The sequence below is a fragment of the Lucilia cuprina genome, chromosome 4 (assembly GCF_022045245.1).
Source record: "Lucilia cuprina isolate Lc7/37 chromosome 4, ASM2204524v1, whole genome shotgun sequence".
Lineage (NCBI taxonomy): Eukaryota > Metazoa > Arthropoda > Insecta > Diptera > Calliphoridae > Lucilia > Lucilia cuprina.
Window position 1 is genome coordinate 11,955,917 of NC_060952.1, and position 12,107 is coordinate 11,968,023.

The following is a 12,107-nucleotide window of genomic DNA, read 5'->3' on the forward strand; positions in this document are numbered from 1 at the left end:
TTAATTTTATATTGTAAAATTCCATAAATTTAGCGAGTGTTCTGTAAATTGTACAAAATATTATGGCGAAATTTTTAAGCGGTATTAAGCTGAAAAATTATCGGCGTCGGCGGCTTTAACATTTTGTTCGGCGGCTAGGCTTAGTCGGCTCAAGCCGAATCGGCGCAAGTATCTGGTTCTCTAACACACTGTTGCCAGATTTGACGATTAGTCCAAAAAAAATTCTTGAAATAACAACGTCATATTTCACACATAGATGGCACTGCTAGCTCTTTAGAAGTCAAAACAAATTCTGGCAGCATGTTCTCTATTCTTTTTGACATTTCTTATTTAGAAATTTCTCACCAAAAAAACTAGCATACACTTGAGAACGCGTTTATTACGAAAAAAACTAATGTATTAAATAATAAAGATTTCAATAAAAATCACTGCAAAACTTTATAATATAAATTTTAAGTTGTGTTTTTATAAAAGGTGAGTAAAATGATTAATAAATTTCAATTGGCTTAAGGAGAATTCTGTAGAAAAAATTACAACAAAAATTACGCAATAACAAAAGCACCTTGTGATGTGCTCCCCATATGTTGATAAAAAATACACACAAGCATACGGGTTTGGGATTACCTCCAAACATGTGTTAGATGACTATAATAATAACAAATCTTCACTAACACTTTTGATATAAATTTTCATTTTAGATTTTAAAACACTATTAAAAACATGGGAAACGCTGTTTCTATTGCCCATATGCAGGCCAGCCAAGGTATGCCTAAAAGTCATGAACATATGATGGCCTCTGGTGCCAACCCCCCACCAGAATGTCCCATGCATCAGAAAGATGGTGGTGCTGCTACTGCCACTAAGCCACCACATCCCAAAATGGAAGCGACAACCGGATCTGCCTCTGAATGCCCTGTCAAACATGACAACAGTGATATCAATCCCTTAAATATGATGCCTCCTGCCAATCAACAACCTTCACCTGGTCAACCCTTCCCCTTGTCAACTGAGCGCCAAACCTCATCAATTCCTAAGGTTACCGAAGATGGCTCCACACAATTCTGGCAATATCCCAGTCAACAAATGTTCTGGAATGCTATGTTGCGCAAAGGTTGGCGCTGGAAGAACGAAGATGTCTCGCAAAAAGATATGGGTGATATTATCCGTATTCACAATGCCAACAACGAACAGGCCTGGTGTGAAGTATTGAAATGGGAAGCTTTACATGCCAAGGAGTGTGGTAATCCACGTCTCAAGAGTTTTGGTGGCAAAGCTTCAGATTACAGTCCTCGTGCTCGTTTCCGCAGTATGTTGGGGTAAGTAGCCATAAATATCGTAAAACTACTTTATTATTATATAAAAGCAATTTTTATTTTCAGTTATGAATTACCTTTCGATCGTCACGATTGGATTGTTGATCGTTGCGGCAAAGATGTACGCTACGTTATTGATTACTACGATGGTGGTGTCGTTGATAGTGATTATAAATTTGCCATACTTGATGTTCGCCCAGCTTTAGATTCTGTTGACAATGTCTGGGATCGTATGCGTGTAGCTTATATGCGTTGGAAGTTTGCCGCGCTCGATATGATTAAAGGTCCCGAGACATCTACCAGTAGCGGCAAAGTAGACCATTAAACTCATATATTTAAAGCTCTTAACTATCCTTAAAAAAAAACTTAAAGGAAACTATTAGGTTAAATAAATTAAATATAAATCAATTTTTTTTTTTTCATTTATCTTCAGAGATTTCAAATTGTATGATTTCATACATCATTAAACAAACAGACAAAAAACAACATATATATACTGAAAAATTAGACTTTATGCAAACTTTGTAAATCATTTATCAAACAGTTATTCATTTGTAATTTATTTTTTGTTACTTCTTGTACAAATGAAAAGAACTGAATTGGAAATGATTTGAAAATTTTATTTAAATATATATATAAATTTGTAAATTCAATATGATAAATATATAGTCATGTTATTTATAATAGTATTTATTTTAAGATAATTTGTGTTGAAATTTCTTTCTAATGACTTTTGCAATTTTAATGTCATATTTTGCCATTAGCCATTAGTTACAATTTCAAACTTTCCAATTATCTTATCTTGAATTGTTAAAACATAGATAAAAACGAAAAAAAAAAATGTTAAAACTTAAACTATGCAATAACAATATATAAAAATATCAAAAACCAAATTACATACATGTTTAATTTTCGGACAAAATAAGAATTTTCAAATTGCCTCAGATATACTTAAGCCATTTATTGTTAAATAAAACTATAGACAATTATGTCAAATTTTGAAGGGGACTTTTTATAGGGGCTAGGGTCAAATGAGGCCCCATAATTATAAAGTTCATGAGGGTCATCAATGCTAGTAAAGAACATTGTTGTGCAACTTTTTGTCGACATACGATTATATTAATTATAATTATGAACTTAAAAATCCTATTCGGCGAGTTCAGTTGTATGGGTGCTATGTGAAATAATGGACCGATGTTAATCATTTTCAATAGGCTTCGTCTACGGTACCATTTCATTGAATTATCTCTAAAATTGCGACCTGTAGTTTGATTACAAGGTTTACAAGCACTATTCAGTGGTTCAATTGTATGGGGGCTACACTGAAAAAAATCCATGCCTAATATATACGAAAAATGTCGTACATTGTATAAATCTTTCGTTGTTTCGCAACACGAAATTCTTTTGTAATATATACGAAATTGTACGAAATATTTTAGTATAATGCAAAATATTCTTGAAAAAATTAATTTATATAAATTGAAAAAAGGGAATTTTAATAAATATGGTAAAATTTACGAAATATTAATTTATTCAAACATTTTTGTTCATTTTAAAATAAATTTCTAATTTTAGTTCAAAATTGTTCTCCTTACGAGTTTTCAATTTTTTATGAAAATAATTCGAGAATAAAATTATACTTTTTCTTAAATTTTATAAAAATGTTATAGTTTTATTTAATCATAATATAATTAATATCATTATGTTTAATTTCGCTAAAATTTAAGAAAAAAATATTACGAAAGGTTTTCGTACTTTCGTGAAAATAGAAAAAGGGTTTTATTAAATAATATTTCGTATTATACTCGAAATTTTTGTAAATATTACGAAAATAGAAGTTACGAAAATTTTTTTTTGGAAAGTTGAGCATGGATTCAGTGTAGGTGAAATAATGGACCGAAAATGATTCTGAGCCGATTGGTATACTCTAAATTGGGTATAGGACCAATATTATCGTACGTTACAAACATCAGCACAAACCCAATATACCCTCATAAGGGATTCATTTAGGTAATCCATTATTAGAGTACATGAACCGTTTAGTGGTCTTATGTAATGCAGGCATGGATTTTGTGTAGTTTTAGGATTACTCTGATCTAATGCATGTGTGGATTACGCGGTCCTCGCCTATGTTATCACAATGTTATATGGAGTATGTTTTTGCGATATATTTGTATAAGTTTGGGACCAGTCCTAGTACTTTAAGTAGTAGGTACTTTTTACACGCGTGTGCAAAGTAGGGTGCTAATACGAATACAAAGGCTTTGAATGCATATATAAGTATATATTGTAGTATTTTTGATAAATACTCTTCTTGCCCAAAATAAATGACACAATATTAATTCAAATTAATTAGGTTGATGACTTTTATATTGCCTAGGTTCAACAATTGGCCGTCTTCCAACACAAAATCTCATTCATTGTTTTCAAAATGTCACATTTTACACCATATGCGATTAAAAAAAAGCAACTCATTATTTCATAAAAAGTATTTGCTACTATACGACCTTTAAAAATTGTTAAGTATTTAATTATAAATTAAATTTATTTAATTTATTTGCTTTAAATCATTCTCTTCTACTATTCCATTATTTAACCATGAAAACATAAAAATAAATGCAAAACATTATTATTATTATTTCAATATACTGTCAATATATTTATTTAAATCTTGATAAAAATTTAAGACTTTTTCCACATTCGTCATTATTTATGTATTATGTAGTTAGTTATGCACAGCAAATAAATAATAAAAAAAACACTAAAAACTAATTATGAAATAAAACAATTGTTCAATTGTTGTTAAATTAAGAATATTTAATTTTAAATAATTATATTTTTCAATTGCATGATTTCGCCAATAATAAAATTAAAATAATATATTTTTACAACTTTGTTGGTTTTTCTTTTTTTTTCATTCAAAATATTTAATTTCATTTTAGTTTGCTTTTCAACTTCAACTTGTAACTATTGCATTAATTTTGTGTATTAAGTAATATGTATGTAGATAGAGATGATTTTCCTCTTTGCTAAGTTCTTTTCTTTAATTGAAATTAATTAAAAAAATAATAATTACAAATACAACAAACCACTAGCGGCAGCATGAGCCATTAGAGTGTTGGCAGCTTGTTGAGTTTCCAACAGTAGACGGGTTTCTTTCAACCAATCGGAAGCTATTTTACGGGGGGCACCCTGCAAAAGGTTCATGTATCTCAAGGCCATGATCAAATCGCCACGATCAACAAAGTATCTTTTAAAATAAAAAATATATAAATATTATTTATAATTTAAAATATCTTTAGGAATTTATTCATTTTACCTAGCTCTGTTCAAAATATCATAGGTATCCAATTTGCTGTAGTCGAATTTCTTATTTTGTAATTCATCTTGTGAAATAGGATCGCTGGGCTTAAGAATTAGCAAGGATTGCAAATAGGACAAGAAGTATTTGGGCAAACTGGCCCCCTCTTCGGGTACCAAAGCCAATTTACGTGCTACACGTTCAACATTTAAGAAACGTTCACGCAAAGCATCCTCGGGGAAAACACCACGTTCTTGGGCTTCACGTGGTAAATTTTGTATGACAACAGTTACTAGTTCATCACCCTCTGTAGGAAAATATTTGTATTATTAATACAAACGGTTTAAAGTATGAAATATTGTATAGATTTTTTACCTGAAACTTTAGCAATTGCCTTAATTTCATTTTTCAAAGGACGCAATTTAGTTTTCCAATGTTCACCAGGCTCACCAGTTCTTACAGTTGCCCATAAAGCTTGACAAGCAGCCCACAAAGCTTGAGCTTGATGGGCCGAACGTTCAGATTCAGCACGAGCTAGTAGTTAAAAAATGATATTGAAATTTAACATATTATTTAAAGAATATAAAACATTACAATAAAAATATTTAGAGATTTCACTTAAAAGTAAATCAAAAATGCGAGAAAGAAAATGGAAAACAACAGGAAATTACTAATTTCAGAAAATTTATTTTTCTATTTAAAAATACCTTTCAATTCTTCATCAATTTCTTAAAGCCGCATTTTAAAACAAATTACAATTAATAGACTTATAAAAGACTCGAAATCGTTAATAATAAAAACAAATCTACTCACCTTGCAAAGCAGCATCCATACCGCGCATTTTACCCAACATAGCAGCCAATTGCAATTTATAATTAGCCTTTTCGGTGGCCAATTTATCCTCCAATTCCTTTGAGAAATTACGTTTCATTTCATTCTCCTTCGAGTTAATGGCGTCTTTCAAATGATCGACATGAGCTTCAGCCTGTTGTTTCAACTGTTGACGCAATTGTTTCTCAGTATCGGCACGAATTTGGAATATTTTCTTTTGATTTTCTACAGCCAACTTGCGTTTTTCTGCCTCCAAGAGATATTCCAATTGAGCCTTAACCGCTTCGGAATCACTGTCACCGCGCAAAGCATCAATGGCACGTTTTAAACGCAGTTCACCATCGGTTTGCAAACGTTCCAATTCCTTTTGCAAGGCCAAGACATGCGAGTAGGCGTGTGTAATGAAAAGATCCAAATCCTCTTGGGAAAGTTTCAATTTTTGTTCGGCCAAATTTAAACCGGGGAAAATTGATTCGATTTCATCAACGAAATAGTTGCGTGCTTTTTCGACCTGCATTAAGAGTTAAGGGAAAATTTTAATTACAAAGTTTTACAGGGGATTCATACAGGGAAACTTTTGATTTTTTGTGTAAGAGAAAGAGATGGTTGATGTTTCATTCTTTTACACACAAAAATCAAAAGTTTCCCTGTGTGAGACGGCACTTGATAATCTTACTTACATTTCTCCAGTATTTTTCCGACATACTGGCAATATCTTTGTTCTTGTAAAGCTCATCTTTAACATTATTAATATGATCGACCAATTTCTTAATCTTGCTACGAACAGCCAAGATTTGATCATGATTTTCAGGTTTAGCAGCCTGAGCCAAAGCAATTTCACATTTTTCTAAAATAAATCATAAATGCTCAATAAAAAAAAATTATTTAAAAAACACCATAATAAAAAACTAACCAATTTTTTCCAAAGCTTCACGAGCTAACTGTTCAGCAGTAGCTACAGAACTGTCGCGAGCATTAGTTTTATTTCTTAATGAGGTCCACAAGGAGGTGTCTACATTTTCGACAGCCACATCAACAATACGACGGACATCATTGTTGAAACTAGAAAATAAAATTAGACATATTAAAGATTTTTAATAAAAAAAAAAACTGAATGATTTATATACTTTTTAAGAATATCTATGGCTTTGTTGTATTCTTTTACGGCCAAAGCGGCGGCATGTTCTACAGCGTGTTCAAGTTCTACAACACTTGAGGGCAATGGTTCCACGGGTTTGGGTGCGGGCTTAGGAGGTTCAGCTTTGGCAGCTGGTTTGCTTTCGGCAGCTTTAGGAGGAGAGGATAAAGGAACCTATTTTAAGCATAAAAATATTAGTGAAAAAACTTTTAAAGTAATATATTTTCAAAAAATACTAACACTTTTTTGTACTGCAGCTTTAGGTTTAACTTCTTCAGCTTCTAAAATTTTAACATAAAATTATTCAAAACTATTAACGAAATTTGTTGTTATAAAAAACTTACTTTTAGCGGCATCTTTGTCGGAGCCACCAAATAAACCTGTCACTGTGGAAGTGGCACTTTCAATAGTTTTGGCTACACTATCGAATTGTTTTTTAACACTATCAATTTGTTGGCTAACACCTTGGAAAGGTTTTTCTTCTTGTAAAGCTACTTTAATTAAGGACTCGGCACCGGGCACATTTTGTTCCAGCATTTTTCGAAAATCTTTATCGTATCTGTTGTTCATTTTTGGTGATTTTGTTTATAAATGTTTTAAAAATATAATGTGATTATTTTAAAACTTACTTCGCATATGTTATCGCACCGCCAACTGCTGCCAATGGTGTTAGGAATACAATCACTTTACCAAAGCCAGCTTCTCTAACATTTGGTGGTAAGCCATTACTGTTGCTGTATTGTCTGCGTGATTGTTGTTGCAGGGTTCTCTAAATAATTTGACAAAAATAGGAGAATGGTTAAGAAGGAAATCATTTTTTATTTCACTAGATTAAAATAATTATGACACCAATTAAAAAGAGGTCAGATGAATCTTTTCAATTTGTAAACTTCTATGGTTTTCATATGAAAATAAACTATTTAAAGCAGTTGTTTTTACATGAGTAATGGCTGACTGATGACCCTAAACGGTGGGTTAATTAACTAAAAAAGCAATATAAACTAGAAAATAATCGGACCCAGCATCCTGTAATATTCATTGTTATTCCAGCAATCGAATTATAACATGTAAACAAATTACTGAAGTAAATGAAGACTCCTTATCTTACAAACACTTTGGTAAATTTTCAAATTTACCACCTATGTAAGTATTCAATGTCAAATTGAGCTTCTGAAGAAACAAAAATAAATGATGGCATCAGCTGGCTGTTTGCTAATCAAATAAATAAGTACGAATGCCACCACCAATAGCAAAAGCAAAATGAAAATGTAATTCAACCAGCCTTTTTTAAAGTACATTTCACTGATGGAAGTAAACAATTACAACTTTTGGACACATAAATTACACCAAAAATATTGGTCCAAAGCCAATGTGGAATTTTGGAATTATGGTGCTCAGCGATATTCCATTCTCATGGTGACATAACAGCCAAGCAAATTTTTCTATTTTTTTTGTATTGCCATGTACGCAACTAACATGAGTATTAGTAGGGAAGACAGGCGGGGGCATGAGTAAATTTGCTGCAAACATTATGACAAACACACACACATTGCTTTTAAAAGCCCCACAGAATTTTTGGGAAGAAATCGAACTTACCTGCAGAGCACTTTTGCAAGGCTCTCTCAAGGCCAAACGATACATGTTTCTGGTTAAGCAGATATTTTGGAATTTTTAGAACACGTTAATCCAAGGCGTTTGGACCGGCTTTTAACGTTTTATTCGATCGCGGAATGAAGAAAAAAAGTTTCTTCCGAAATCAATTTTCCTACGAGAGCAGCAGAATAACTACAGAGAGCTAAAATTTAATGACAGCTAAAATGTCAAAATAAAAAAAGAACTAAACGAATGTCATGTTCAAATGAATAGTATAAATAAATTAATAAAATAAAATTTTTCATAAATAGAAATTTACGAAATTATATTAATAATTTCTTTTCTATTTGTTCAAAATTGGCGAAAAAATAACTAATTGAATTATTTTTATTTAATTTATTATTATTTTTAAATAAACAAAATGTAAATATATATGTCGATATAGCAGTGCTAAAATAAATGATATTTATTTACGCAATTTCAGCTATACTTTATATACACATACAGCGGAAACTAATTGAAAATTATTATTTATTATTAAGTTTATTTTATTTATTTAATAGAAATTACTATACTTTTAAATAAAAATATTTTTTATTTACATTTTCTTCTTGCTTATTTTAACCTCCGGGAAATGATAACATAGCTAGTTTAAACCGATAAGACCGTTCTATTTTTAACATATGATTTTGACATTTGTTTTGCTTTTAATTTTTCATTTCACAGGTTTTTTTGGTTATGGCATAACACGGAGTAGCATTAAATATTTACAAAAATTACAAGTTTTTTAATAAAAAATCACAAATATGTTACGCACTTTAATAGGAAGCGGTAAATAGTTGTTATTTTTAACTTTAAAACAAATAAATCATAAATTTTCATTTAAAATTACAGCTCTTAAAAGTGCTTCATATGCTGCCACCAATGTAGTCTCAACAGCCGCAATGCGTTCTTCAGTTGCGGCAGCTCCCCTACAAAAAGCTCTATTTTCATCATTGCAAACGGCCACCAATTGTACAATACCTAAACTTTACGCTCCAGTAGCCACAAACAATAATCTTCTACAGCAAGCTACCACAATACAATTGCAAACTTCCCGTGATCTTACCAAATTTTCGCTTAACAAAGGAATGTAGAAATTGCAAAAAGTACCTTTTGAAGAACGAAAAAGTACCAAAAAGTCCCCTTTTATGGGTCCTCACTTAATCCGGGCCATACATACTTAATTAAATGTTTCTATTCGACCGTATTTCCAATAGAATTATTGAAAATTCGGATCTCGCAGATATCTGGGGTCTTCTGAAAACTGATTTCAACATACAGACAGACAGACGGACATGGCTAAATCGACTCCGCTATCTGTAAGGATCCAGAATATATATACTTTATAGGGTCGGAAAATTATATTATAGAAATTACAAACGGAATGACAAACTTATATATACCCTTCTCACGAATGTGAAGGGTATAACAAGTAAGAGTGCTATATTCGGCTGTGCTGAATCTTATATACCATAGTGTATTTTAAACATATTAGATTTATAAATTTTAAATTTTTCCCGTCTACATTATTATTACACCAAAAAAAAACAAAATGAACAACAACAACGCTAAAGGAAATAAAAAAACAAAATTCACAAGGCATCTAAAACAACAGACATCTAAACACACATAACGAAAAACACAGAAAAACAAAATAAACAACGAAATAAAACCAACCGACTTCCAAATATACGAACAGAATTTACAAAAACAAAATACACAACTCAATGACGCCAACACCATCCAAACATAAAAAAATACACAGCTGAATGAAACCAAATACATCTACACACGCACATGTACATCTTTATCCAATTCACAGTGTTGTTGTTGCTTTTTTAACAAATTATGAAAAAATGTGGCTTTTTTGATGAAATTTTCAGAGGTTGTCTCAGATTTTTGCTCATATCTCCGTTATTTATAGACCGATTTTGCTGATTTTAAATAGCGATCTTCTCGAAAGCATGTCTAACTGAATTATTGAAGATTCGGATCTCGCCGATATTTGGGGATCTCTAAAAACTGATTTCAACAGACAGACGGACATAGCTTAATCGACTCCGCTATCTATAAGGATTCGTAATATATATACTTTATAGGGTCGGAAAATTATATTGTAGAAATTACAAACGGAATGACAAACTTATATATACCCTTCTCACGAAGGTGAAAGGTATAAAGAAGAGTTATGAAACTGTATAAAAAAAGAGTTAAAATAGATTCTAGTAGAAGTAATTATGTTGGGATGCGAAATTTTTTACTAACAAAAACAATATACCCCCCATCTTTTTTGATAGTGGGTATAAAAAGGTTTTTCTTAATTTTGTGTCATTATGAATACGTACAAAGTATTGTAAAATGGCTTATTCTGATTAATATAGTTCAACATTATTAATACAGTTTATCAGACATTGTTTTTTTTTTTGTAATTATTGGGCCTAAATATTTTTTAAATTGAATTTTTAAAATAGCCGTTAAAATTAAACTGTATTACCATTTCTATGAAAAGCGAAATAAAGTACCTAAAAATACATCACTGTTTGATGTTATGTTTTACGTATTCTTCTTATTAGATTTTATTTTAGTATGACGTTTAAATTAATACTTTGATGCACACACCTCACAAGTCAGGTTGGCCGAGCGGTCTAAGGCGCCAGATTTAAGCTCTGGTTCCCGAGAGGGAGCGTGGGTTCGAACCCCACACCTGACAAACTTCCTTTTTATTTTTTTATAAAAACTTTTTTTATTTATTCAACTAAATATCCAATATTTTGATAAATCAAGCATGACTTGCGTTTTAATTAACGACTCAAATACACTTTTTAATATGAATTTATTTAGCACAAATAAAATTTATACGGAAAACATTCTACATAAATATTTAATTTTTAACAATTATTTAAATGCACATTTTAATCACTTTAAAAGACAAATCATAAAAAACACAATTTAACAAACAATTTCGCAGAAAAAAGCATAGTTCAATTAAGGAGCCACAACTTTGTTGATCATTTTTCCCAAACATTGAATTTCACTTTCAATAACATCTCCCGGCTTCAAGTACTCTGGAGGATTACGATGCATACCAACACCCTTGGGTGTGCCAGTTAAAATTACATCACCAGGAACTAAAGTAATGCTCCTACAAATATTGTAATATATAGAAATTGTGAATTACATACAAAATTAGTTCATTTTTTTCACTTACTGTGACAAACGACTGATAATATCATCGATTTTGAAAATCATATTACCACTTATGCCATTTTGCTTTTCAACGCCATTAATTTTACAGGTCATTTGCAAATCATGTGGATCGGCAATAAGACTCTTATGAACTATCGACGGTCCTAGAGGTAAAAAGGTGTCCATTGATTTACCTATCAAAAATTGGCCACCATTACGTTCCTTCTGCCAATCTCTAGCGGATATATCTTGAGCTACACTATAGCCAAATACGTAGTCCAAAGCTTGTTCACGTTTAACATCTTTACACTTTTTACCAATAATCACCGCTAATTCGACCTCCCAATCAAGTTTCTGAAAAATTTTAAATAGAAAAAATTTTAAATAGACAGAGTTCATTCAAAAAACGTTCAATATTGTAGATGTTTCGATTCATATTAGGCCTTTTATTAAGAAGGTTTCATTTAAAACTAATTTCGAGGATTAAGGAATAACTCAGGAATTGTTATGAAATAAATCTATAATAAATCTAAATCTACAAGAATTTTTTTTATATTCTTTATTTCAATATTTTCTTAATTTTTAATTATTTCGCAATAATTAAGCATTTTCTACGCTTTTCCAAATTGAATATAAATTTTCAAATTACGGCTATTAAAATAGTCAAGATCCCTAATTGTTACTAGAACAAGTTTTCTGCGAT

General features: G+C 31.0%; 3 protein-coding genes and 1 non-coding gene across 5 annotated transcripts in view; 2 read left to right on the top strand and 2 right to left on the bottom strand.

Moving 5' to 3' along the window:
* The first annotated feature begins 317 nt into the window (after positions 1-317).
* On the top strand, positions 318-1,721 carry LOC111686863 (holocytochrome c-type synthase). Its single transcript, XM_023449258.2, has 3 exons — positions 318-474; positions 699-1,316; positions 1,380-1,721. Exons 2-3 carry the CDS (start codon positions 721-723, stop codon positions 1,636-1,638), a joined length of 855 nt encoding a protein of 284 aa, XP_023305026.2. The 5' UTR covers positions 318-474; positions 699-720; the 3' UTR covers positions 1,639-1,721.
* A 2,498-nt stretch (positions 1,722-4,219) lies between these two features.
* Positions 4,220-8,371, bottom strand: LOC111686861 (MICOS complex subunit Mic60). Of its 2 annotated transcripts, XM_046949562.1 has the most exons (12): positions 8,180-8,371; positions 7,213-7,352; positions 6,928-7,142; positions 6,824-6,864; positions 6,573-6,757; positions 6,359-6,507; positions 6,126-6,292; positions 5,428-5,956; positions 5,322-5,342; positions 4,990-5,148; positions 4,633-4,921; positions 4,220-4,563 (listed from the first exon to the last, which is right to left on the bottom strand). In XM_046949562.1, exons 1-12 carry the CDS (start codon positions 8,222-8,224, stop codon positions 4,386-4,388), a joined length of 2,118 nt encoding a protein of 705 aa, XP_046805518.1. In that variant the 5' UTR covers positions 8,225-8,371; the 3' UTR covers positions 4,220-4,385. The 2 variants fall into 2 exon arrangements, with proteins under 2 accessions (XP_046805518.1, XP_023305022.2); XM_023449254.2 differs by lacking the exon at positions 5,322-5,342 and having other exon boundaries at positions 8,180-8,369.
* A 2,473-nt stretch (positions 8,372-10,844) lies between these two features.
* Trnal-uaa lies at positions 10,845-10,928 on the top strand. The gene has a single exon. It is a non-coding gene; the product is annotated as a tRNA-Leu (tRNA).
* Positions 10,929-11,032: 104 nt separating this feature from the next.
* The window catches only part of LOC111686864 (fumarylacetoacetate hydrolase domain-containing protein 2), a 5,082-nt gene continuing 4,007 nt past the window's right edge, over positions 11,033-12,107 (bottom strand). The window contains exons 3-4 of the mRNA XM_023449259.2: positions 11,427-11,758; positions 11,033-11,360 (exon numbers count right to left, since the gene is read on the bottom strand). Of these exons, the coding sequence (XP_023305027.2) occupies positions 11,204-11,360; positions 11,427-11,758 (489 nt within the window). The 3' untranslated portion in view covers positions 11,033-11,203. The remainder of the gene's footprint in view (positions 11,361-11,426; positions 11,759-12,107) is intronic.

Coding starts and splice junctions, on each gene's coding strand:
- LOC111686863 (XM_023449258.2), top strand. CDS start 721: ATGGGAAACGCTGTTTCTATTGCCCATATGCAGGCCAGCCAAGGTATG. Junction 1,317..1,379: donor CGTTTCCGCAGTATGTTGGG/GTAAGTAGCCAT, acceptor TTTTATTTTCAG/TTATGAATTACCTTTCGATC.
- LOC111686861 (XM_046949562.1), bottom strand. CDS start 8,224: ATGTATCGTTTGGCCTTGAGAGAGCCTTGCAAAAGTGCTCTGCAG. Junction 7,353..8,179: donor CTTGCAAAAGTGCTCTGCAG/GTAAGTTCGATT, acceptor CAAATTATTTAG/AGAACCCTGCAACAACAATC. Junction 6,758..6,823: donor AAGCTGCAGTACAAAAAAGT/GTTAGTATTTTT, acceptor TGCTTAAAATAG/GTTCCTTTATCCTCTCCTCC.